Source organism: Stigmatopora nigra, chromosome 2, assembly GCF_051989575.1.
Source record: "Stigmatopora nigra isolate UIUO_SnigA chromosome 2, RoL_Snig_1.1, whole genome shotgun sequence".
NCBI classification, from domain to species: Eukaryota; Metazoa; Chordata; class Actinopteri; order Syngnathiformes; family Syngnathidae; genus Stigmatopora; species Stigmatopora nigra.
This window is the reverse complement of record NC_135509.1, coordinates 5,229,379-5,255,157: the sequence shown is the minus strand read 5'-3', so window position 1 is coordinate 5,255,157 and position 25,779 is coordinate 5,229,379. Positions and strand designations below refer to the sequence as shown.

The window sequence follows — 25,779 nt, the reverse complement described above, 5'->3', positions numbered from 1 at the left end:
AGGTACTTTGTTTATTACTAAATGCTGATTAATATCTGAAATGACATGATAAATGAGAACTCAAACATTACAGGACAACTAATTCAGTTTTATTTTTTTATTTTATTTTTGGGGCATCATAACTACTGTTGTATGTAAACAGTCATTCAGACTTAACCAGAATATATTACATAATTAACTATATGACAAAATGGGTACATGCTTTGTTTAATTTACATTTTATATTGTCTTAAGACTCTACGATGCAACAAATGTCCTCTTCAATAGTGAGTCGCTGTCCACCGGCCTAGTCCAGACTACTACAGTCACTAGCAGGCTCCGCCCCTTGGTACAACTTGCTAATAATTGGCTGACACACTCTCTCCAACTCCTTTTGCCGATCCTGGTACTCCTCTTTGTCAGCCAGCTGGTTATTCTCCAGCCAGTTGAGGGTCTGTTCACACTTGTCCATCAGCGTCTTCTTGTCGTCCTCGCTCAACTTGGCCGCCACCTTCTCATCCTGCACGCTGCTCTTTAGGCCAAAGGCGTACGACTCCAGGGCGTTCTTGGCGGCGATCTTGTCCCGCTGGACGTCGTCCTCACCTTTGTACTTTTGGGCGTCGTCCACCATCTTCTCTATTTCCTCTTTGCTCAGACGGCCTTTGTCGTTGGTGATGGTGATCTTGTTCTCCTTGCCGGTGCTTTTGTCCACCGCCGAAACGTTGAGGATGCCGTTGGCGTCCACGTCAAAGGTAACCTCGATTTGAGGCACGCCACGTGGCGCTGGTGGGATTCCACTCAGCTCAAACCTTCCCAGTAGATTGTTGTCCTTAGTCATGGCTCTCTCACCTTCTAAGACCTGGATGAGGACACCGGGCTGATTATCAGAATAGGTGGTGAAAATCTGGGTCTGCTTAGTGGGGATGGTGGTGTTGCGTTTGATGAGCGGTGTCATAACTCCTCCGGCGGTCTCGATGCCCAGCGACAGAGGCGCCACATCTAGAAGAAGCAGGTCTTGTACGTTGCTTGAGGTGTCTCCGGTCAAGATGGCGGCCTGGACAGCGGCTCCATAAGCCACTGCTTCATCTGGGTTGATGCTTTTGTTCAGCTCCCTGCCATTGAAGAAATCTTGCAGGAGTTTCTGGATTTTGGGGATTCGCGTGGAGCCACCGACCAAGACAACGTCGTGGATCTTGCCCTTGTCCATCTTGGCATCTTTCAGAGCTTTCTCCACTGGTTCCAGCGTTCCCCTGAATAGGTCTGAGCAAAGCTCCTCAAAGCGAGCTCTGGTAATGGAGGTGTAAAAGTCGATGCCCTCAAAGAGGGAGTCGATCTCGATGTTGGCTTGGGAGCTGGAGGACAACGTTCTCTTGGCCCTCTCACAGGCTGTGCGTAGCCTCCTCAAAGCCCTTTTGTTTTGACTAATGTCCTTCTTATGCTTCCTCTTGAATTCAGCCACAAAGTGCTCCACCATGCGGTTGTCAAAGTCTTCTCCGCCCAGATGAGTGTCTCCAGCCGTGGCTTTGACCTCGAAAATGCCACCGTCGATGGCAAGGATGGACACATCAAATGTGCCGCCACCCAAGTCAAAAATGAGGACATTGCGTTCTCCCGAATGGCTTTTGTCAAGACCGTAGGCGATGGCGGCCGCGGTCGGCTCGTTGATGATCCTCAAAATGTTCAGTCCGGCAATGACTCCAGCGTCTTTGGTGGCCTGCCGTTGGGAATCGTTGAAGTAAGCGGGAACGGTGACCACGGCGCTGGACACCTGCTGACCTAGGTAAGCTTCGGCCGTCTCCTTCATTTTAACCAGTACCATCGAAGAGATCTCCTCTGGATTGAAAGCCTTTTCCTCCCCTTTGTACTGCACCTGGATTTTGGGTTTGCCTCCATCAGAGACCACCTTGAAAGGCCAGTGCTTGCTATCCGCTTGCACCACCGGATCGTCGAACCTCCTTCCGATCAGTCTCTTGGCGTCAAAAACTGTATTGCTGGGGTTCAATGCCACCTGGTTCTTGGCGGCGTCCCCGATGAGCCTCTCGGTGTCGGTGAAGGCCACATAGCTGGGGGTGGTCCTGTTGCCCTGGTCGTTGGCGATGATCTCCACTTTTCCATGCTGGAAAACACCCACGCAGGAGTATGTGGTTCCCAGGTCGATGCCAATTGCGATGCCTTTTGCTGAGACCATTTTGTAAGTTTGACTGTCAAGATGCTCGTCTGTTAGGGGAAAAATACAATATACATCAATCATCCATACATCACTATTCAGTCAAATGTTAATTTTGATATTTTTCCCTTTTCCAAATGACAGTTATACTTATTCCTTAATAGTATTTTAAATGTGGAAAATTCAAAATAAAGACATCTATACAAAATAATTACTAAATAATGACAAGCAAAACATCATAATAAGATATTAAGCAGAAAATTCTAGAAACATAAGTCATAAATTCAAGGCAAAAAGTTCAACTGAACAGGTTTTAAGGTTTCTAGGATATAATATTTATTAGAAAGAAAGTATCAACTCACATCTGCAAGTTGTCCGCGAAGTTGCTGGATATGGCTCTCAGTTCTTGTGTCTGAAGGGTCCTGAAACTTGTGTCTGAAGGGTTCTGAAACTGCTTTTATACTCGCGTAGATGTCACTGGACAAGTCTAGACGTTTCGTTGTTGCTTTCACAGTAACAAAAACAAGTTGTCAAATACGGGCTTCACTACTGTTAAGTGGAAAAAGCCTGACTCTTATTTTGAAAGAACAGATGGATTACCTCACTAGGCTTTTACGTAACTTTATCCAGAAGGCTGTAGAATCGTCGAGATAAAGCGAGAATGACGACTACTCGTGCGGGAGTATTTGAGTGGATGGCAAAATTCGTTCAAATATGTGGTATTAAAATAATATATACATCTTTAAAAAGTTCTCTACCAACGTCACTTGTCTTGACAGAGTAGAGTTTATGTATTGCGCATGATTTCACTTAAAAACACCAGTAGTTTGTTGATGACAACTTTTAGCCCCTCTAGTTTGTGGTTTGTGAGCATCATCATTGAGTTTGAGTAAAGTTCATCCTTTTTTACAATGTATATATGTATTTATTATTATGATTTCTCTAATTATTATTATTTATTCATTTGACTAGAGTCTTCAAGAATCATCCAGACACGCCCACATCCGAAGATGTAGGCAGGCTTTAGGACCCCGCGGAGACCATCTAGTGGTACTGCAACGTATGCGGTTGATGAGAAAGAGGGAGAGAGAGAGAGAGACGGAAGCAGGCGGGTGTTCGCGAGACAGCAGCGGACCGAGAAGACCCCGTTAGAGCGATAGGGAGGGAGGGAGAGAGAGAGTGAACGAGTGTGAGAGAGTGAGATCGAGAGAGAGCGTGTGTGTGAGAGAGAGAGAGTGAGGGAGAGAGAGGTCGAGAGTGAACGCGAGGAGGGGAAAACGACGGCCGTCAGGGTCGGACCTTACGGTAAATACAATGTTTACATTTTGGTCTTGCAGCTGTTGGGTTTTGCTTCGAACCACAACCTCCCACGATAGTCATTGCAACCAAACGCTTAAGGGTTGAATCTTCTGCGGGAAACCTATGAGTGAACTTGGGAGATTTTTTAAGGGAGGGTGGGAGGAATGTCAAATCAAACATGGGGCTGGAGGGCGGGGGTCTAATGCTAACATAATAAAACGGAGTGTATAATCCGATCCCGGCGACATCGCCAGGTAATATTGAAAAGGGAAAGGCTAGCAGTCCCTTTCGGGTGATAGACACATCCGCGAGCCGAACTGTCGACTTCGCGGCGGGCGGTCGAGCGAGCGAGCATACGGGAACGTGCGTCCGGGGTGAACGGGTCCATTCGGTCCAAGTGTGTGTGTGTTTTACCTGACCTACCCAAGCTTATCGCCTCACAACACACACTCAAATACAACGCACATCAACCTTCGTGGTAGGGATTAAACCTTTTTTTTTTTGAGTCATCAGCCAAAGGCGTTGTGTGGTTGATCTTAATATTAATTGTTATAAAGCTGGAGTAGTCTTACTAGTTTAAGAATTTAACTGCATTTCCGGGATGAGCTTCTAAAATAAAAGTTTTGTCTCGTACCCAGAACTTTTAGCCCCTCCTCTATTTTCTAGGTTATTGTTGTTGGTGAGCATCATCATTGAGTTTGAGTAAAGTTCATCATTTTGTTTCTTTTAAATTTGCATTGTTACATTACTAAAGATAATCCAATTGCAGAAATAACTAGAGAAGTGCCTCAATACATTGTTTTTCTTATTATTAGGGACTGTTTCTTTAGTCAGATGCTTCTTCTTACTATGTTGACTTATCAATGATGCTTTTTCACCCCCCAGGCAATAATTTTCTCCAACCAGTTCAGGCTTGTACTTAGAACTTTGACAGGAGTATGCATTTAAAGGCCTTTTGGCAAAACATCTGAAAGAATTTCTGTTACGTATACTTTCTATAGGATTGTGCAGTCTTGTTGTATTTGACCTATATGCAGCACACTTTAAAGACCCCCAGTTGGGTCTTGGATGGTTATGGTACACCCTTTTTTTTGCAAAGTTTCCACCCATAGTTTTCCACTGGCCTGACTTCCTTTACAGTGGCTGACGTCAGGCCCCAATGTAAAAAGTGACATAAATATATTTAGGATTGAGAGAATTATGAATTAAATCAGTGCTCCAGTTTTTGAGAAAGTTGGATTTGGAAACTTTCATTTTTTTTGTCTAAATTTGACAACAAAGTATATATCACATGGAAATAGTACTTGCACTTGTTTATTATGATGTGTAATTGGATTTCAGTTCATGATTTTAACCCAGAAATGTAGTCATTAACTTGGCTGCATCTTCATTGGATGCATTTGAATCTCAGTTCATTCTTGCATGCTTGTGTGGCTTTTCTACAGACACTCATCTTTCTAAGCGTATTCCCAAAACATTCTCAGGCAATTATAGACTTGTTAACGATTGTTCACATTGTGACCCTAATGAGGGCAGGCAGTATAAAAAAAATGGTACTGGCCCTTGACTAATTTGTGGTTTTTCCTCTTGTCTAAGTTAGTGTGTATATTCAGTCCTGATGTTGACAGTCTGATTGTTTTTATGGTCTGCAACCTTTTACAAGATCAGCATTATGAAACACTGATCTTAAAGTTTATTTGTGTCGCGGTTGTTGACTGTTTTTCAAATGGGCATAATGAAGTGCTGAGTGGAAGATTGTAAAATTAAAATTAACAGTCTCTGACAAATGATCATCCGCTATTTGGCCATCATAGGCCTCAGCTGACCCCCTTCCTTAGTGAGGACATTTGTTATAGAAAGTGGAAGGATATCAGGTGAGGTAAAATTCAAGCATATATTCTAACCATACAGTAAATCCCCCAGTTTGTTAGAACAGCTGATAGACAGAATTTAAAGGAAGATGAAGATTATGGGTCATAGGGGGAATCTAAACAGTGGTTTGTATTACGTTATAGATGCATAAATCATAGTGCTGTGTATGGTAGTTTTTTCTAAACCTTTTTTGAGCTCTGGCACACTTTTTGCATTGAAAAAAAATCTGACGACCTCCTGAAAATCTTTTTATTTAAAAATGATGTTGCCTATATTAATAATAGTTATTTTCATCAAAGTTTTATCAGTAGGAATGACACAAACCTCCAAAATAAACAGTGTGATTTATAATCTGGAAAATACAGTAAGTTTGCTGTTTTATTGACTTGTGTTTTACTTTTTTCTCTTATTTTAGGAGAAGGGAAGGACAAAGCGACTGAATGATTGTCAGACAGTTTGAGGGGCATCGGATTGAATGACGACGCACCTGCTTCTTTTGGGGGACTTTGATTTTTTTTCCATTTTTTTTGACTTTTAAAATTCGCTTTTGTCATGCCGTCCAACAGTCCTGCTGTCAGCGAACTGCCCCAGACACCAGAAAACAAAACTTCCACCATTTTGGTAAGAAAAACACTCATCATCAAATGATGACTATAATATAAAAGATACCAACAATAATGTACCTTTGTGCACACTAAAACTTTTCATATAGGAAGCAATTTTGGGTTAAATACATGTCCATATTTAACATGTCTCACTTAACTATTCTTACAGCTGATAATATTTCTTCACCAAATAATTAAAATGAGCTGTTGGACTTAAAACAACAAAAATTGTGTTTCCCCAATATTATAAATAAATCAAGACCTTAACTGTGCTTCAATATATTTTTTTCCACTCAATTTACAGTATACGTTTTCCTTATGTAATAATAAAATGATGACTACAATATAAAACAAGATACCAACAATAATGTACCTTTGCATCCAAATTAAAACTTTTTGGGTAAATACATGTCAATTTGGAAATTTTCATCATATTCAACATGTGTCAATGAACTATTCTTACAGCTAATAACCCCCCTCTTTTATGATAAATGATTGTCCATTCATAACTCAGCAGGGCAGAGTGAGATAGAAAACTGTGCTAGAAAAGAAAATGGAGAGAGGAAGTTAGAAGTGGATGTAGAGGAGAAAGAAAGAAAGAAAGAGGACATGCTGTCTGATGCTGATGGGATCCTCCTCTTCTCAGCCTGGTTTGCAGTCTGGTTGCTTAGCAACTGCAGCTGCCCAAAATAACCTGCCATGAGTCAGAAATAGACCAAAGATATAAGAACAGATTGATCTGTCTGTGTGTTTGTGCACTTTGACACTTGCTAACATTGTCATGCTTGACTGTGCTTTTCCATGTATAGTTTTTAATGCCTCAACCACGTTCTTTGACTTTTAGGCTTCCAATATTTGATGCACTTAAGAGATGTTACTTTGGCATATTGAAAGGCAACCTAGCAGACAACATGCTGTTTGCTGGACTCAATGATTATCCAGGAAGTGACAGCAGAGCATTTAGTCAGCGCGGCAATCCTGTGAGAGACAGTTGCTAAGCAGTTTATGCACCTTAGCAACCACTCTCCTATCACTGGAGAGGAAGCAGGGAAAAGGATGAAGAATTTTGCAGTGTGAGTCTGGTTGAAACCAGGGCTTGAGATTTGACATCACTACAGTTAACAATAAAATTTAAGGGCAGCAATCCCAAATTATCATTATCGGAAATTAAATTGATTTTGCATTCATTTTTAAGGAACACCTGAAAGAGCTTTTTAGTACTATTACGTACTTATGTAACGGAAAGCACTGCACTAAATCTCTACATGCTAGTCAAGAAACAGAATATGGAAAATTTAAATATGAATCCTTTTTATTTGCAGTTATCATTGATCAGGATACTAATAGCTAGTTTTCTCAACTATAAGTCAGACTTTGTTTTCAAAGGTTGGCTGACTTATACTTAAGTACATCAAATGTTACTAGTTTGATGATTTCATTTAATTTTTTCATATTAAGAGCGGCAAGAATTCTACTTTTAAAGTTGATGCAGATGTTCAGAAGTGATATTGAAGGTTAAGATTTTTAATAGATTTGGTAAGGAATTGGTTTGAGACACAACACTCAAATGACAAGAGAAAAGTATACTTGCAATGTCGCCATTTACTATACTTTCTTAACTGACCCATTTATGTTGGCTAGAGTGAAGATGGAGCGGATCAGGACAGCTCAGAGGAGGCGACCTTGGAGAACCCTTCAAACAAGCGCCGAGTCGGGCGTCCAAGCAGGAAACGCAAACAATTTCTTCCTGTGAGTACAATCTACTTTCATTGGGGTTGCACTGAACTCTTTGGTTCCTAAAATGCATTACTTTGAGCCTTTATTAATGCTTTGCTAAGCTCTGCATTGTTTTTTCTTGTTTTATTTCATCGAGCTGAGAACGGTCACTTTGTCGCACATTACAACGTGGTTAAAACGTTACAAGGTGGTTTGTTTGACAAACTTGGGTGGCTACTTTTTTTTTTTTTTTTGCCTCGGGCCTGTTTTAAGTTGTAATTAGAATGGATGGCTTTCCTGCATTCCTGGAGTTGTTGCACATTGATAAAAGGCTTAGAAAATGCTAGCAATTTTGCAACTTCTGGCAGTCTTGATTGTAATATAGTGGCAACCTTGCAGTTTTGTATGCAATAGTGGGGGATGTAATAGGAGCCTGATGGGGGGCCTAGCAAGAAAAAGGGGCGAGGTACAGTTAGAAACAGAGCTGAAGTGAGCCAAGAGCATGTGTTTGCACTTTAATGTGAATGTTACATACTTACTACATGTTTGTCCCAAAGAAATATGTCAAATGAAGCATTCTAACCTTGTTAATCATGCTAATCATGTGTCAAGCTTTCACATTGGGTTTCGTCCCCAAGCTTGGAAGAAAGTAATTCTGTTTCATAAACCGCAATGGCAAATGTTGTTTGCGTGTCATATTTTATTTAACTACTACTACTGGTATTTATTTATATATTATATATGTATATATTTTTTTCTCTCTTTCTCTCTCTATACTTCTGACTATGCTTGTGCTGCATTAACACTTGAATTTCCCTTATAGGCGATCAATAACGAATTATTGCATCTTATTCATTTATTTATTGCTGGTGGACAATATGATGACAGGAACTTTTTTTCAGAATGAATCTCTATTAGAAAATGGCCTTCCATTGCTAATAAGTGCACTTTTAGTAGTTGAGTAAAATGTTTTTTTGTGAAATTGTGTTTAAATCTGCACTAGGGAACTGATACTTTACTTTATAGTTTGTTATTCTGAGTATAATATATACCATTGTTCCATATTATTTGCTCGTGTTTGATAGAATGCAGTCCATTTTGATATGTGGGTTTGTGTGTCAGTGGGTCATATATAACTGAATGTTTTTTTGTGAATAAGTGAGTTAAGATGATCAAACAGTTACACTCAAAAAGAAAGTTTAAGCCAAACTGTCCGCATTCATGTGCAGGTTTCATCATGTTGTGGTCTCTAACTTAGTGTGGGCTTGTCCCTAAAAAACAATGTTGCAGTTTATTATGATGTAGTTGATGCTACGTTGCAGTTGTAACTTCTGTCTTTTTTCTTTATTATATGGCTTCTAGTTGGGTATTGTGGTAAAGAAGGAATATAAAAAGAATGTTCCTTCAGTCATTGCCTCATTATTTCATAGTGTACTGCTACAAGTGTTATATGTGGAACATGTGGTGTTTTTAATGCAATTGTCAATTCAAGGGATGTGCTTATAAATCTTGGTAATAGTTTCAGAATATTCTGGCTAGATGGAATTATTTTGAAGATGTCGCAGTATTACATGATATGACTTGCATTAAGGTTCACTGTCAACTTTCTTTGAAAGTAGATATTGGATCAGGTTAACAAGCCAATTTTTTCCTCGTTATTTTTGGGAGAGTAATATTAAATCAAACTTGTATTCAACACATGAAAATAATTTATCTAGAAATTTGCTCTTGTTCTCTGAAATTATTCATCTTTGGTATATTGTTTCACTCAAAACAAAAACTAAACAGTAGTACGTTCACCATGTTTCATTTCCGTGGCGATCTAAACTTTTTTTTGTGTAAAGCACTTTTTAACTATCAAATGTATGATGGCTGCTTGTTTTATTCCCTTTCCTAGCATTGTTTTGTTACTTGTGTTGTGTTATCTATTATTTATTCTTTTCATTTTTAGGGTGATCAGACAAAGACACTGTGCGATTTTATGAATCATTTTCACATTGATTCATTTGAGGTTGTTGCAGTAGTCGTGTAAATTGAATATTTTAAATTGAAAGTTAAAGCTGCATCAAGCAATTGTACATTGAAAAAGTATGTTACAATATAATACAAGTTTGGGAGTCCAGTATTACTGTGGGTTTCAAAATATATTGTTACGAAAATCTGGCTTCCCACGAAGCTATTAGGAAAGCCGTCAGAAAATCTAGAAATCGAAACAAACATCCCAAGATTTTTTCAGGAATTGGGGAACCTTGCCTGCCATGTGCCATGCATGCACTTACATCTCACAGATGACTGCAGTGGAAAGTCTGCTGAATAAGTAAGTATAGTCAGTTGTTTGCTACAATATTAGCTATAGTATCAGCTCATGTGCTTCCACAACCTACTACTGTGTTTATGATCCTTAATAAGGGGGAAATTGCTTAATGCAGCTTTAATGCACTCCTGGGATTTAAACAATTCTTGCCGTGTGCTCAGAGCAAAGGCACTTAATGTGATTAAACTCATTTAAAGGCAAACCATTTTACAGTTCTCTACTATTTTCCTTGCCTGTTTATTAATCATTTGAGCTATGTTATTTAAAAAATATATATTTTTTAAATTTTCTTTTACTTTTTTTAAACTTTTGCATAACTAGTTTACCATTTATGTTCACTCTTTTGTTAATCCGGATGATGAATTTATCCTGTTAAATGATTGAACCTTGTTTAATTTTGTTTGAATGAATGTACAAAAGTTCGTATTTTTATTGCACCAACATTTGCGCAACTCTCTTTCATTTTGTAATCTAATTATACAGCATTAAGATTGATTTATTGGCAAACAATAGTAAGCAACAGTGCCAGAATGCACACTCAGTGTGTAGACTACATTTGGAGAGCAATAACCAGTAGCAAAAAAATACAGCATTGTGTGTATGTTAATGCATTTTTTGGTCTCCTTTTTTAGCTTATCTTTTGCAACTTTTGAAGTACATTCTTCCCTTGAAGTTTTGCATTTCCTTGCGATTTCTTTTCACATTGAATTGAAATTATATGCTCAGACAGACCGACACTGGCACATAAAACAGTTTTACCACCTTTTTTGAAGACCACACAATTACACATAAATCATTGCTTAATAGCTATTTATTGCTAAAGAATTGTCTACACATGTTCATCAGCTACTACATTACATTTAAATTACTCCCTTTCTTATTTCACCATGCTTGAGTGGGTGGGTGTTTATTACACACACACTGTGGGACATTCACAATCCTACTTTGATTGTTGTTTTAAATCTAGAGGCATTTTGTGCAAATATTACAGCCACTCTATATATTTGTATGATGTACTCTATACTCTGTACATTTGTGTATGCCTGTGTGCAATTAGGGTGTCTTTTGATGAATTGTGACCTGAAGCTGGTTACTTAGGCTGTTTGCGCCATCTGTTTTGCAGGAGATGGCAATGACGGACCCCTCTTCCCCCTCAACTCTGCCGGAGGAGCTGGAGCCCTCCCCTTCCCCTCGAAAGAAACGTGGGCGTCGGAAACTAGAGCATAACGACAACAATAAGGGTATCGCTTTTAGTACAAAGTCATTTGGTAACAAAGTGGAAGCCTCGAAAGCAAACAAAGGTCGTCTGCCGGTTCCCATCAGTATGGACTTGGCCAATCCACAGTATTGAACCCTTGACTTTAGAACTGTGAGGCAGTGGTTCTAACCACTTCACCACTGCTACGTTTGCTCCCATTTTAAACGATTCTGTAAATAACAATTATACACTCAAAAGCTATTTTTAATACTTAATACAGGACGTTAAAATGAAGAAAACGGGGAAAACAAACTACACCAGACATGCATATATGCCATAGGTGTACCAAACGTGCAATGTCAGGGTACTTGTATGTTGAGGTATTATTGTATATGTACATACTCAATAAGCCCCGTACAAATTGCTCACTCTCTGTCATTTACCTTCTGTAGATGAAGCAGACGACAGAAACTGTGACTCCCCAAGAGAGGTGAGTGAAGTGGATCTTTCCCAAATGCCAAATACAAAGTGAAATATTCTCTTAGTACAAGCAATTTGTCATCAGTAAAGGAAATATAAAGCTTTTTCGGCTGTGTGTGCAGGGGGAGACAGGTCGGTTGCGTAGGAAACCGGTCCCCAGAGTGACTTTCCAGGCTGGGGATCCGTATTACATCAGCAGAAGACAGAAAGAAGAATGGCTCAGTCGCTGGAAGATGGAGGTGTGAGCTCCGGTTATATGGAGGCTTATGTTTCCATTTTTCTCAGAAAATTCATAAAAAGGGAAGAGCTAACTATTTATTTCGAGAATTAAGACATCAAGATGTTAAATTAGGCTGACACTTCAGACTATATTTGCAGGAAGCTGTGGTTTTGTCTGTAGTGCAGATAGTGAACCAAGTAAACGGAAGTCACTGCTTAGTTTTCAGTCGTAAAAGTATCTTTTGCATGGTGTTGCATAAATTAGCATATTTATATGTACATATATCTATTTAAACTCCCTATTGGTATATTAAGGTATGATTATCCCCTCTGAGAGAGTTTATCTTGAGACTTTTCTGCTCTCAATGTAAAAAATGCAGTTAGTGAACATTGCTTTTCGTGTTGACTTTGGAGAAGCAGCACATGTTGAGTGATTCTTTACATTTTTTTCCATCTTATTTTTACATTGAGCCAAAGAATGTGTGTTGAATACATTCACTAATAGATTTTTAATTAGCAACCTGATCATGAGTTTCCGCCTCAAGGGAAAATAACAATCAATGCTTTTGGTGTCTTTATGGGGGCTTTCTTTTCATCCCATACTGTAGTTACATCATTCCTGGTACAGTGCTACTTTGAAACTATATATGAGACTATAAAAAATGATGAATCATTTAGGAACTATTTTGAATTGTCTTGAAAAAAAAACATCATATGACTTTTTCCGTACTTTGCCACTACTTCACGACTTTAGTTGAACTACCAATTGTTTGGGTATGTCACAAACATTTGGATTTTTTTTAGACACAAAGTATTCTTGGGATACACGAATGGCATTGTTCTGATTTATGGATTCATCTGTTCTATAACTGAAGTTTTAGTTTGGCATCACAGTATTTCATTTGTTCTATAACTGATGTTTTATTTTGGGATCACAGTATTTTATCTGTTCAAATTATGCGGCAAAAAACTTGCCACTAGTTGTTGAGGTGAGGGCTAACTACTGTTGTGGTGTCCTAGAGCAAAGAATTCTGTCATTGTTCTGCTTTTGGAAAGTATGATGGTTACAAAATAGCCACAGAAACATAATCTTCCATCGAGCTTGCTCCTTAACTGGCGTCTTTTACCGTTTTCTTCCTCTATTTATACACATCACAATCATCAATGGCTATTTTCTTCTGTTTGTCTTTATAGTATGACCTATTTTGAGTGTAAATACAGAAGCACAGTTTTCTAATTTTCTTCTTTCATTGAATATGAATACAGATTAGTTTTGTGAGCTTTATGTGGAGAAAATACCATCGGAATCAATTTAGTGGCTTGTAAGATTTTGCTCGCCAGGTTTTCACACTACCATAATCATGTCAATATGCATCATAGTTGATGAACAGCGCATCCCACACTACTTTATGTAAGCACCATACACACTTTACACATGCCCACTTTGTGTTGTTTTTTTTTTATCCATGGTGTCGTCACATGTAAATCCCAGTGGCTTCCGCACATTCGAGTGCAGCAACTAGTCACTGTGTAATGGGAGTTTACCTAGTCATGTGTGAGGTGAGGAAGCCTGTAAATCAATCGCTTGGTTCATGGCTGGCCAATCAGCAGTGCACAGGCTTTAAGAATGTTTGAGCATATGAGTTGGGGAGGCAACAAGAGAGGAAACTCTTAGAGGAAGGGAGACACTGAAGAAAATGACAGAGAGAAAGAGAGCCAGAGAAGAACAATGCTATGTCCAATCTGTAAGTTCAATATATTTTTAGATTTTTCATAGTGTGTATATGCATTGACATTTTTTCATTTTATTCATTTATTTTCCTTTTCTTTTAAAATCTTGTTGGCATTGTTTGCTCATAGTATTTTTGTAATGAGAGTTGGTAATAAAGGTGGTTTTTGTTGTAATCTTGGATAGGTTAAACAGTGATGAAAGATGAAAGACTAGATCATTATTTTGGATTGCAGTTGTTTGTCGAGTGCAAAGTTTTGCTTGGCTGGTTTGCAAACTGAAAGTTTGTAGCTTGTAGATTTAGATCTGTCAGTTTTGTGTTCAATGTTGTTCAAGTTGGACTGTCATTCGTATGCATGTCTTTTGGACCAGCTGGGTTTAAAACTAGTGATTTTCAATCACAAACTTTATGCTTTCTGACTTTTTCCAGATATAACCCTTTTATCAAGGTATGAATCTTTGTTTTATTCATTTTGAGCACTATTGGACACATTTTTTGGAGGCTTTTTATGTATATTCAATCACAAGTTGATTGAGAATGAAAGCAGTTTCTTCCTGTAGACATCGTGAGGAGGGGTCTTCACCATTAGCAGTTTCTGAGTTTGTGTGTGTCTGAGTTCACTTGGAGGTCAGGGTCAGTCATGGCTGTAAATGGGGGTGTGGTTCCCAAATGGGTCATTGGCTAGGTCACAGGGTGTGGGGGTCACCGATCAAGGGGGTGTCACCTCTGAGTTCAAAGTTGTAACTCTTGGCAACTTTTCTTATGTCTTTGTTTGTAATCTGACTGAAAGTACTTCATAACAGTTATGGTTCTCCTAGTCTTTCCTTTAGTAATTTCACCTGACTGCTGCTTGAATGTGTGTGCTTGATAAATGCCCAATATAATGTGTAGTAGAAGAAAACATTGGTTGACTTATTTATGTTGGATCAAAAAAGGTCTACATGCTCTGTTTAAAATGCCATTGAATTTGGCAGGTAAAAAGGTGATGAAGATATACTATTAATGATTTACAAAAAAAAGGAAATTGAGTTTTCCATAGCAACTTTATAACAGGAAAAAAACGCTGTATTCAAAATGAATCAATCACTTTTGCTGAGCATGAACTGGTCGCATTATTAATGGAGAGCAAACAACAATTTACACTCACATTCTCATTAAAGGATATTTTGAGATTGAAATAAAATGAAAATTCTTTGCAATGTACACAGTGTCCAGATTTGAAAAGAATAACTTCTCAAATTTGAGCTGCTTATGATAATCCATCTTCCATTGTAACCCCAACTCTACAAAATCACACAACCATTCACTAATGACTATTTTTAGAATAGTCTAACACTATTCACTTAAGCATCCAAATATTAAAGAAATCTGCTACTATAAGAATGTTCTCGTAACCTATGACCTGGCATCCACGTGTGTGGACATCACATTTTTGGTTGTCAAGACTACAATGTTAAATTTTGGATTTATGATTTGGACATCATTTTTCCTCATTATGTAAAGAGATACTTCTTTGTTTTTATACTCATCAGGTCCCAATTAGCCTAAATATCAAAGAGAAAATGAAAATGCATGCCTTGCAAGAGTTTGGGTCTAAAGAGGTTAAAGAGCATGTGTTTGTGTTAGTGTGTTGTTTTGTTTATGGTTTGCCTATACCGCAAGTAACAGGACGATTAAAAGTTTATGAGGTCAGAAGTCAACATCAGCTAAGAAGAGTTTTTGGGTCAAACTGGGGGGAGAGTGAATAGCTCCTCTCACTTTTACTGTCTCTTTCAGTGAGTAATTTATGCCATCCTTTTACTGCTGCTTGTTTCACACATTCATTCCTTTAGATGTTGTTTACAGGCCGGCTGGAGTAATGAACAATGTGGAATGTAAATCATTTAAAGCCATTCAGATCAGGAGGATTTTTTTTCATACTCTGGAGATGTTTTGCTGTAATTTCATTAATGAGTTTTGACATGGCTTAAAGCAGTATTTGAGTTTTTTCTTGTTTTTCTAGTACTATTTCTTTGTCTTTTCAAATGAAATATATGCTATGAAGCAGATGTGATGATTTGCGACAAGTGGCCTTTTCATTTTTGGACATGTTTGCTCTTTTAAAGTTTAGTTTGTGTTAAATTAACTAGACTTGCTTATGTGTTTGTCTTCTTTGCAATCATTGCTATCTACTTCAGAGCATACACTGCTGATTGTAGGTTGCCTATCACAACCATTTGGTCAAACAAACACAAACTTCAGAGCTGTGCAATATTTACATAGGGTTAACACTCGAGCCCTGGTACTGATTTGTGCTTACTGATTGTCACTCCAGTTTGAATCTGATTCCATCCATTGCATTTGCTGCATATGCTGTAACAACCAGCACTAACTTTACATACTTGAGCTAAATTGCTCCCATTCAGCATGTTTCATATGTAATCCGACTTTTTGGCATTTAACATCTGGGATGAAAACAACTCAATTATTGACCTTTCACATATTCTATGTGTCAATGTCACTGTACTGTAGTTGAAAATGTTTTTTTTATAGGGTTAGTATGAGTATTCCAGCTGGAATTATTGTGTAAAAACGTTTCAAGGCTAAAAAACAACTTCTGCTTCACTTTTCTTTTTCTTTTTTTTTTTTGCTCTCCCTCATACTCACCCTTCGCTTTGTATTATTTCTCTTCTTCCTGAGTTGAACTCAGTGAACTGCATCGCCAGTTTGCTCTCCCGCCCTGCTCACTTCCCGTTTCACAGGATCAATTAAGGGATTGTTCTCGCAGCCTGGAGCACTGAAACCTTCATCTTGAACTGTTTTTCAGATCAATTATATAAGCCTGCAATTGATATCAATCAGATAATCTTTTTTTGTGGCAGAAGGGTAATGTAACTGAAAAAAACTGGAAAAAAATAATAATTTCTGTCAACTTTGACCTCTGCCCTTTGAACAAATATTTGGAAAACATAACTGTCATTGGTAATGTTGCAGGAATTGAGGTCTCCTCTTGAAAGATGTTTTGGCATACTTTTGATCAAAAAGTTAACTGTTTCCAAACTAAAATCTCTCCACTTATCATTCACAGGCAGAAAGACGGGCTTACAGGGAAGCTGAAATGTGCATGATGGACGACCTCACATCGGAAGCTGACTTTCAAAAAGAGGAGGAGCCAGCCAGCCCAGAACCCTTACCTTCCCGTCCAGACCCTCTGCCGTCCCAGCAACAAACAGATCCCGCCTCGCCAACTGTTGCCGTAACACCAGAACCAGTTGCTCGGGGGGAGCAGGCAACCCCCAGGGAGATAGAGTACCAGGTGAAAGCACCATTTGCTCAGTACATTCTCAAGTATTTTCTATTCTGTTTACCCACTGTCATCCCTCTTTTGAATGCTTACAGGATGGCAGGGGTTTCGGCATAGGGACTCTAGTCTTCGGGAAGCTCCGAGGTTTCTCCTGGTGGCCTGGCAGGATTGTATCATGGTGGATGAGCGGACGTAGTCGAGCCGCTGATGGAACGCGTTGGGTCATGTGGTTTGGAGATGGCAAATTCTCTGTGGTGAGTGGTTTGAAGCTACACAAGCTATGAACAGTTAAAGTTTTTTGTAGGGCTATTTTGAACTAACTGGAATTCCCTCTTTGGACATATTTTCTAGGTTTGTGTAGAGAAACTCATGCCTTTGAGCTCGTTCTCATCTGCCTACCACCAGCCCACTTACAACAAACAGCCTATGTACCGTAAAGCCATCTTTGAGGCACTGCAGGTAATGCACCTGAACTTCTAATCACCTCTTTTAATTGTGTATACGTGAAGCTGGGGGGGGGGGGGGGGGGTCAATTTACCTATTCTACAAACAAATTTTTGACAATCATAAAAAAATGGTTGGTTAAAGCACACTTATGTTTGTTCTACATCCAGGTGGCAAGTGTGCGAGCGGGTCGACCCACTCCTTCCTGTGACCCAACCGACGACACAGACGGTGTAGAACCTCAGACCAGTCAGATGATAGAGTGGGCTATGTCTGGCTTCTTACCAAGCGGCCCACAATCATTGGATCCTCCTGAAGGTAAACATACCCACAACACAAGATGTACATAGTATGTCATTTTTTTGCTCATTTCAACAGATGAGCAGAATCCATATAAAGATGTCTACTCTGAGATGTGGGCAGAACCAGAAGCAGCCTATACTCCTCCCCCTGCTAAGAAACCTCGAAAAAATGCGGCAGAAAAGGTCAAAATCAGAGAGGTGATCGACGAAGGAACCAGAGGTGAACTTAAGTTTACTGAGAAATTAAATATTACCCTGTGATTGACAGGTGACCTGCCCAGGGGTTACACTCCTTTCAAGTCAGCTCAGCTAGGTATACTGTATAAAAATGGATGGAATAAGGTTTTCACAGAAGGTATAGCTTACTTTCATTCCAAAGTAGTGTGTGCTACCTGCCCATACTAAAATGGAATTTTACTGTAATTCTTTTAGTGTAAAGAACATTTTAGTCATAAATACTCAACACAAATTAAAGGGAGGCATATGATACAAGTAAGTGAAGACAAAATGAAATCCAACATTTTACCAGTGCCTTACGCTTCAGATAAAGGTGTGCTTGCTTTCTAATATGATATGTAGTGTCCAGGGTTTCATTTGGGCCGAGTCTTTGTGCTTTCTAAGATCGATTTAGTGTACACAAGAAGAAGAACAACATACTGAGTGGCGATTTGAAAGGCCTTCAACCTGTAAAAATCTATGAATAATTACTTTAGATGTATTCTTGACTTGATTTTTTGTTTTGTGTTCTGTATAATGTAATATCGATTACTTTTATGTTGTAAATTGTGAATATAAACATTATATTCATAGCTCCCTAATCTTTTACAGAGAGACTGATACAGGAGGTTAAAAAGAAAACCCGGAACATTGAAGGTACTTTATTTTCCCTTTTTTTTTGTCTTTAGTATCAATATAAGATACAATTGCTTTGAACTAAACAAACTTTTTTTTAAAATTTTGTGTGTGGTGTTGTCTTTTATTTTTTCCAGATATGTGTATTTCTTGTGGAAGTCTCAGTGTCTCTCTGGAGCATCCCCTCTTCATGGGTGCCATGTGTGTGGGTTGCAAAGTAAGATACTTTTTCTCAAAGATTTAATCATTTCCTTCCAAATCCCTCTGCCTGAGTTAAAAAAAAAATTTGTACACTCTGCCAATGCTTTCTAGGCAGATTTTGCCTTTCCCTAAAAATGCATTAAAACCTTCAGATAAAAGAAAATGTTCAAATTGACCCTAGTCCTCTCAGCTGTATATTAAAACTGACTCTAACTATGATGTACAAACTGTAAAGAAACGGATGTATGGCAAAAATAGACCAGACCATATTTATAGTTGAAATGTGTCAACATGCGTTATAGTTTACAGACTATGTTGTTGTAAGACAAGAATGCCCATGTGCTTTCTTTTTAAAGACTCAATGATCGTGTTGTAACATGATTTCTATGCCATTCCCCCAAGTCCAATACAATATAGATTTTTTTTATGTCTGTAAGAATTATGAAAATGATATATTACCAGTATTCTATTGAATTTAAACTTTAGTTTTCTCCTGGGATCTGACAGAATTCTTTTTTGGAGTGTGCCTACCAGTATGACGACGATGGCTACCAGTCCTACTGCACCATCTGCTGCGGAGGCAGGGAGGTGCTTATGTGCGGGTACAACAACTGCTGTAGGTCAGTAGACTGCTGTTGATCTAGAGATTAGTCTGCACTAATTAAGATTTTACACTGGATTTAAATAGAAGCACTACATCTCTTATATTAAAATGTGAAAAATAGTTCTTTCCATTGCAAATGTAATTGTCTGGAAAAAACAATGTATGTAAAGTTTCTTACATTTGTAAATGCAGCACATGTTAGGGATGTCTAGAAACAGTTCTATATTTTATAAATATTATTTTCACTGGAGCTCTTTCTGTGTGTGTACCCAGGTGTTTTTGCGTGGAATGTGTTGACCTAATGGTCGGACCTGGCTCAGCAGCAGCAGCCATTAAAGAAGACCCTTGGAATTGTTACATGTGTGGACCGCGAAATACATATGGGTTGCTGCGGCGACGGGACGATTGGCCTTGTCGACTGCAGCATTTTTTCGCCAACAATCATGAACAGGACTTTGTAAGTCTTATTTGTGTTTTATGGACCATAAATTGCATTTATATAGTTTGGCTAATACTCAACTGCAATGTAGGTATCTATTTTTTTTCTCTGACCACCGACAGCCTGTTATGGTATTTCTTTAGATTATAGTTATAAAAAAAACTGCTATGTTAACAGATGTATTTTTTCAATGTTGCTATTGCTACTTTAACATTTAAGCTCTAAGCAATTGTATGCACTTTTTTCAGATGTTAACTACTATTAGGTTATTTTTGCATCCATCAAAATGTGTGAATACAGGAAAAAGCAACATCAGCATTTGGAAAAAAATATACACATACAGTACTTAAGTTCAATTTAACATATTTCAATAAACTCACCACATTGTGATTATCCCTCAGGAGCCTGCCAAATTGTATGCTCCAGTTGCAGCAGAGAAGAGGAAGCCAATCAGGGTTTTATCACTGTTTGATGGCATCGCAACAGGTGATCACATGTGCCATCTGATATCACAAATGTTTAGCACAACATCACAAAAAAAAAATATATATATATTTGTCATTTACCAGGTCTGTTGGTGCTAAAAGACCTGGGCATCCAGGTTGATAAGTATGTAGCGTCTGAAGTCTGTGAGGACTCCATCACTGTCGGCATGGTCAGGCACCAGGGACGCATTATGTATGTGGGAGATGTACGCAACGTAACCCATAAACATGTAAGTGTTGCTTTTTCATTTCTTTTTTTTAAGCCACTTTACTCATAATTTTTTACCTTTTTATTTCCTTTGATATGATATTTCCCCATTAGATTGAAGAGTGGGGACCATTTGACCTTGTGATTGGAGGGAGTCCCTGCAATGACCTCTCGATTGTGAACCCTGCAAGGAAGGGCCTGTTTGGTATGTTTTATAAATACTATAGAATGCATTAAGAAAAATAATGAATCACTGTGTTATTTTGGCAGTACCACATTCACTTTCTTTTCTGTTTTATTCCCATAGAAGGAACCGGACGATTGTTTTTCGAGTTTTACCGTCTTTTGCACGAGGCTCGACCAAAAGAAGGTGACGAGCGACCTTTCTTCTGGCTCTTTGAGAACGTGGTTGCAATGGGAGTCAGTGACAAACGGGACATATCTCGCTTTTTAGAGGTATTGCAACAACATGAGTTATTTGCAAAACATAAATATACTTGCTAATTAAAACACAACACAAGCTAGCATGTACCAGTAAATATTATTCTACGTTCAGTGCAACCCTATCATGATCGATGCTAAGGAAGTTTCTGCTGCCCATCGTGCTCGATACTTCTGGGGAAACCTGCCTGGCATGTCAAGGTAATAAAAACACTGTCCATCACAAAAGCTGGTGCAAATATCCACTTGGAAATGATTATCATTTTAACGTAGCCTCTTGACGATATCTTCAACAAACAGACCGTTGAGTGCCATGACGAATGACAAGCTGGACCTGCAAGAATGTCTTGAGCACGGTCGCACTGCCAAGGTAATCAGTATGCACGTGTCTCTATATGTTTTTGCACACTTAGCATGCCCCTAAAATCTTTTTTTGTGAACAAATACTCAGATTTCCATTTATGGACACAATGGACCAAGGCATATATGAAAGTAGAGTACAAAAAACATCCCCTTTTTTGTTTAAGTTGTATCCACTGTTGTTTAAATTACTTTTTTGGGAGAGCTAAATATACTGTGATTTGAAGTTAATTGTTTTCTTTACAAAATAGCCAACCAGGTCCTGTATTGCAGGACGGATTAAGCATTTAAAAAAGAATATTTGTGTGTGTGTGTTTCTGTTTGTTTGTGTGTGTCCGTGTTTGGTCTTGGATGCAAAAAATTCCAGTTTGAGAAGTTGCGTACGATAACGACTCGCTCCAACTCTGTGAAGCAGGGGAAAGACGAGCATTTCCCCGTCTACATGGACAACAAGGAGGACATTCTTTGGTGCACTGAGATGGAAAGGTACATTTATTTTGTGTTCATACAGTTATCATGGCTCTTCTTGTTCACATATTGACAAAGCAAATTCATAGATAAAACCATCAAGATGAATATTTACCCATAATATCACTCGTATCTCAAATTGTTCCTATGTCGGGGCACTTGTATGTCGAGGTACCACTATAAACATTTTTGTCAATAAGTGAGAATTACTCCGATTTTTTTTCATTCTATAATTATCTTTTTGTTTACAGGGTGTTTGGCTTTCCCGTCCACTACACTGATGTGTCCAACATGAGTCGTTTGGCAAGGCAGAGGTTGCTGGGACGTTCATGGAGCGTTCCTGTCATCAGGCACCTCTTTGCCCCTCTTAAGGAGTACTTTGCCTGCAATTAATCTCACAACAACTCTTTCTCTCTCTTCCTCCCTCTCTCTCTCTCTCTCTCTCTCTCTCTTTCTCTCACACACACATCCACAGATGCAAACACACACAAAACTTTGTGACAACAGATAACTGTACATAACACACAGCTTATACGTGAAGGTTGGCTGACGCAGATGAACCAGATGACCAGACAGACATAGACATACACCACACAAACTGCTAAGGACCTCATCCTTAGATCTCATATAACTTACAGGCTAATCTTAGTCCCCAGGTGCTACCTTGTACACACACATGCAAACATACACTTGCAGTTACTACAATCCTGTATATCACACACCAACTTCCTCCAACCTGACCTTAAACCGATATCTTTGGCTGTTTTACATTAGTTGCAGTCTCTGCGAGGTGCACACACATTTTTCTCAAAAACCATAACGTTACATGTGCAGTGGAAGTGCTTTAATTGCATTTCCAAGGTAGTGAGCGTAAATATCTAACACAAATACACCACACACACCAGCTAGAACTCGCGGTGCTGGCCTAGCTTTTTAGCCAAGGCCCAATGGTGACACTTCATGTGACATTTTTTTACTGTTCTTGGTGCTCACAGAGGCTTTTTTTTGGTCTGGATTTTGTTTTCAGTTGCAGTTTTGAGTTTTTAGCAGATTTAAGCCAAATACTTTCAAGCAGGCACTGAGGTTAAACCACCTCTAGAGAGTGTACTCGAGGGCTGAGGAAAAAAAAATAACACAACTAATTCCACCTTGAGGGGTGAGTTTATCGTCACTGAAGTGAGCCAATATAAGATTATTTATTAAACCGTATTTATAAAGTTATCTGTCTTTCATTGGGATTCAAATGGCTGTCCCAGTGAAGTATACGGGTACTTTTAACTATTCACTACCTAGCAATGTTCCTTTAAAAATATTTCAAATGTACATGCTGAAATAATGTTGATGAAAGGACACAAAAAGCATCTTTGGCTTTTTGTGTTAGTGTATTACTGGAAAACTTGAATTCTAATAATAATACATGTAAGGGGGTTTATAGGCTTATAATAAAAAACAAAGGCAGAGTATTGAAAAAAATGGTTTATAGTTTAATATTTACTGCATGTGGTGGAAAGTTATACAATCAAATTAACAAGCATTTAATCCACTTGACATTTATGCCTTTCCACTTATTGATGATATGCATTAAATACTTTAAAAGATCATAAAAGCCTGGGGTTGTCTAGATCAAATTTAGACTTAATGTCAGACAGAAACTATAAATACCAGATATTCGTGTATTACTATACAGAGATAATGGCTCTACTCAGTGACGTTTACCTCATCCAACAGGCAGATATATGCCTACCCAAAAATTAAAAAAAAAAAAAAAAAAAAAAAAAAAAAAAAGATATGATGGAAAACAGCTTCTCCTATGCCTCAACCTCTCGTGCCCTGCTGCTGTGTGGTTGGCTGACAAACTGTGAAACAACCCAATTCGCAGCTCTACCTTCTTGCTTTACTTCATAAAAAATGGAAATAATTCCATTTTGCCATGTCTTAATATCCGAAAACAGCTTATTTGACTTTGAAGCACTACATTATCAGTGCATGGTCTACAGGCCCGCTTGAAATTGAACAGAACACAACAGGGACTTTTATTTGTAACCTTGAAGAATCTCTTTCAGTCTGGTGCTTTTGGTCCCAATGACCACTTTTTCTATCGAGAAAAAAGCCTTCCAATCCTTTGACCTTCCTCAGCTACCAGCTAATAACTGGACACATACCATCGACGTACACTTGCACAAACAATCACAAACAGTAAACCAGCAGTTTTACCTGTTCATTTTCTTCCCGCCATCATGTTTACGCTCTGTTTATACAACCAAACTTCAGGTGCTTTTTCAACCAACCTTCAGGTGCTTTTTCCAACTCTGCTCTTTATACAGTTCTTTACAGTGCAGGTTACACACCCACACATGGAAAACACACACACTGTTGCTGGAAACATCATCAGTACGGTGCTGATTTACTCGAAATGTATCAATTGTTAATGCACAGAACATGCATAGTCACTGTTTTTCTGCAGGACACCTGGTGGGGTTTCTATGCCACTGCCGGGTGTGACATCATAATCTTGTGCCGCAATGGCGCTCCCAAAACACCCCTCTGTTTCCCTCAGATACTGCATGTCGGTCTGTCAGTGTAATCTCATGTTAGATTAGGGAGTAATGATGATGATAATAATAATAATGGTAGTATTAATGACAATAATAATCCGTTATTGTGTGTGCGTGTGTGTATACTGTTCCAGGTCGGTGCTCAGTTCAGTTCAGTCTCAGCCGAGAAGGGAAGGAAACTAGACAAAACATATATTTCAGTTAGTTGTAGTGACTTTGTCTTGTCAGGATGGAGGTGTGTGGAAGAGAGACACTCTCAAACTAGAAATGTGTACTAACTTGAGTCACTTGGGCAATGCAATTGAATTTTAACATTTGAATTGGAGTACCAGTACTCTGGATTCCTCCCACATCCCCAAAACATGCATGATAGGCCTTTTAAACCCTCTAAATTGCCCCTATGTTTGAGTGTGCATGTGAATGGTTGTCCATCTCCTTGCCTTGCAATTGGCTGGCCACTGGGTCAGGGTGTGCCTCGCCTGGTGCCTGGAGTTAGCTGGGATAGGCTTCAGCACCCCCCTTGACTCTTGTGAGCATAAGCGGTTCAAAAGATTAATGAATACAACACTCCAAATGTAAAATTCTAACATTATAATCAGGTAATTTTGTATTGCTCTGCTCGATGCAGTCATATTTTGAGCCTCAACTTTGCACAATTGTGATCATTTTAACAGAATTGTAATATAATTGCAGATTTACTCAGGAGAATTGGAGTCATTGATTTAATTTGATCAAACATCTAAAACATTTCTAACTTTATTCTGCCGTGACGTCCACATGTTTCAGTTTGAGAGTGTAAAGAGACAAAGGATGGAGGAAGGCAAGCATAGTTTTGATTGACAGCTGTAGAGTTGATGTTGCCTTGAAGTAAAGTAAAATGGTAAACACGGTTTGCTTATTGACACCTTTTAGGCTGAGTGATGCGCAATGTTCAACACTGATATCAGACTCATACACATACAAATAAAAAAAACAATAAATTACTGTTGTTCACATACACACAAAGCAAACTGCACAAACAACAAACACAACACTTGCAGACTCAATGCTGCAGCGCATTCAGATGACACTCATCTCCAGGACTATATGAAAGATGAGCTTTTAGGAAAAGTGGAACTGCTGGTGTTTCAAAAAGGTGCTACAATTGTTTTCTGAAAATATGAAAAAAATATATTGCTAGGAGTATAAAAGTTTGTCTTTACAATGACTGTATTTAAGTTTGTTGTAGTAATGAAGAGGCACTATTATTGTTTTACTCTTGTATGAATATGAACTAATTAAAAGGCATTTTAACTTTGTACTTGAACAATGTAAGAAAAGAACCGTGAATAAAAAAAAGACTGTTTCTTGTGATTCAGTGATTGTATTTTGTTTAATTACTTGTTAAAACAGTGCACCTAGTACATTGCTGCTACTACTACTACATTATATTTCAAGGTTTTTTTTTAAATTAAAAACAAAGTAAAATATTCAGAATTTATTTTAATTTTAAATAAACATTAATTTAAATATCTTTTTTATTTTTAATAAACATGAAGTAATTATACTGCACTTCAAT

The 25,779-nt window shown here is 38.4% G+C and overlaps 2 protein-coding genes across 6 annotated transcripts; one reads left to right on the top strand and one right to left on the bottom strand.

Annotated features, from left to right (window-relative positions):
- Positions 1 to 82: 82 nt before the first annotated feature.
- On the bottom strand, positions 83 to 2,573 carry LOC144193404 (heat shock 70 kDa protein 1). The gene is made up of 2 exons (XM_077712282.1): positions 2,509 to 2,573; positions 83 to 2,196 (listed from the first exon to the last, which is right to left on the bottom strand). The coding sequence occupies exon 2, from the start codon at positions 2,165 to 2,167 to the stop codon at positions 287 to 289; it is 1,881 nt and encodes a 626-aa protein (XP_077568408.1). The 5' UTR covers positions 2,168 to 2,196; positions 2,509 to 2,573; the 3' UTR covers positions 83 to 286.
- A 623-nt stretch (positions 2,574 to 3,196) lies between these two features.
- On the top strand, positions 3,197 to 25,574 carry LOC144193402 (DNA (cytosine-5)-methyltransferase 3A-like). Of its 5 annotated transcripts, none has more exons than XM_077712277.1 (23): positions 3,197 to 3,451; positions 5,733 to 5,938; positions 7,564 to 7,671; positions 11,076 to 11,193; positions 11,603 to 11,640; positions 11,753 to 11,869; positions 16,647 to 16,874; positions 16,958 to 17,116; positions 17,214 to 17,321; positions 17,477 to 17,624; positions 17,685 to 17,828; positions 18,437 to 18,481; positions 18,598 to 18,677; positions 19,169 to 19,281; positions 19,539 to 19,722; positions 20,106 to 20,190; positions 20,274 to 20,419; positions 20,512 to 20,602; positions 20,705 to 20,853; positions 20,954 to 21,039; positions 21,139 to 21,208; positions 21,614 to 21,684; positions 21,918 to 25,574. In XM_077712277.1, the coding sequence occupies exons 2-23, from the start codon at positions 5,870 to 5,872 to the stop codon at positions 22,057 to 22,059; spliced, it is 2,499 nt and encodes an 832-aa protein (XP_077568403.1). In that variant the 5' UTR covers positions 3,197 to 3,451; positions 5,733 to 5,869; the 3' UTR covers positions 22,060 to 25,574. The 5 variants fall into 5 exon arrangements, with proteins under 5 accessions (XP_077568403.1, XP_077568402.1, XP_077568406.1 ...); XM_077712276.1 differs by having other exon boundaries at positions 3,198 to 3,451; positions 21,566 to 21,684; XM_077712278.1 differs by lacking the exons at positions 3,197 to 3,451; positions 5,733 to 5,938 and adding an exon at positions 9,875 to 9,955 and having other exon boundaries at positions 7,583 to 7,671; positions 21,566 to 21,684.
- The last annotated feature ends 205 nt before the right edge of the window (positions 25,575 to 25,779 follow it).

Excerpts from the sequence above, each read along its gene's own strand:
- LOC144193404 (XM_077712282.1), bottom strand. The coding sequence starts at position 2,167 with ATGGTCTCAGCAAAAGGCATCGCAATTGGCATCGACCTGGGAACCACA.
- LOC144193402 (XM_077712276.1), top strand. The coding sequence starts at position 5,870 with ATGCCGTCCAACAGTCCTGCTGTCAGCGAACTGCCCCAGACACCAGAA. Across the intron at positions 5,939-7,563 it reads ACAAAACTTCCACCATTTTG|AGTGAAGATGGAGCGGATCA; the intron begins GTAAGAAAAACA and ends TATGTTGGCTAG. Across the intron at positions 20,854-20,953 it reads ACATATCTCGCTTTTTAGAG|TGCAACCCTATCATGATCGA; the intron begins GTATTGCAACAA and ends TTCTACGTTCAG.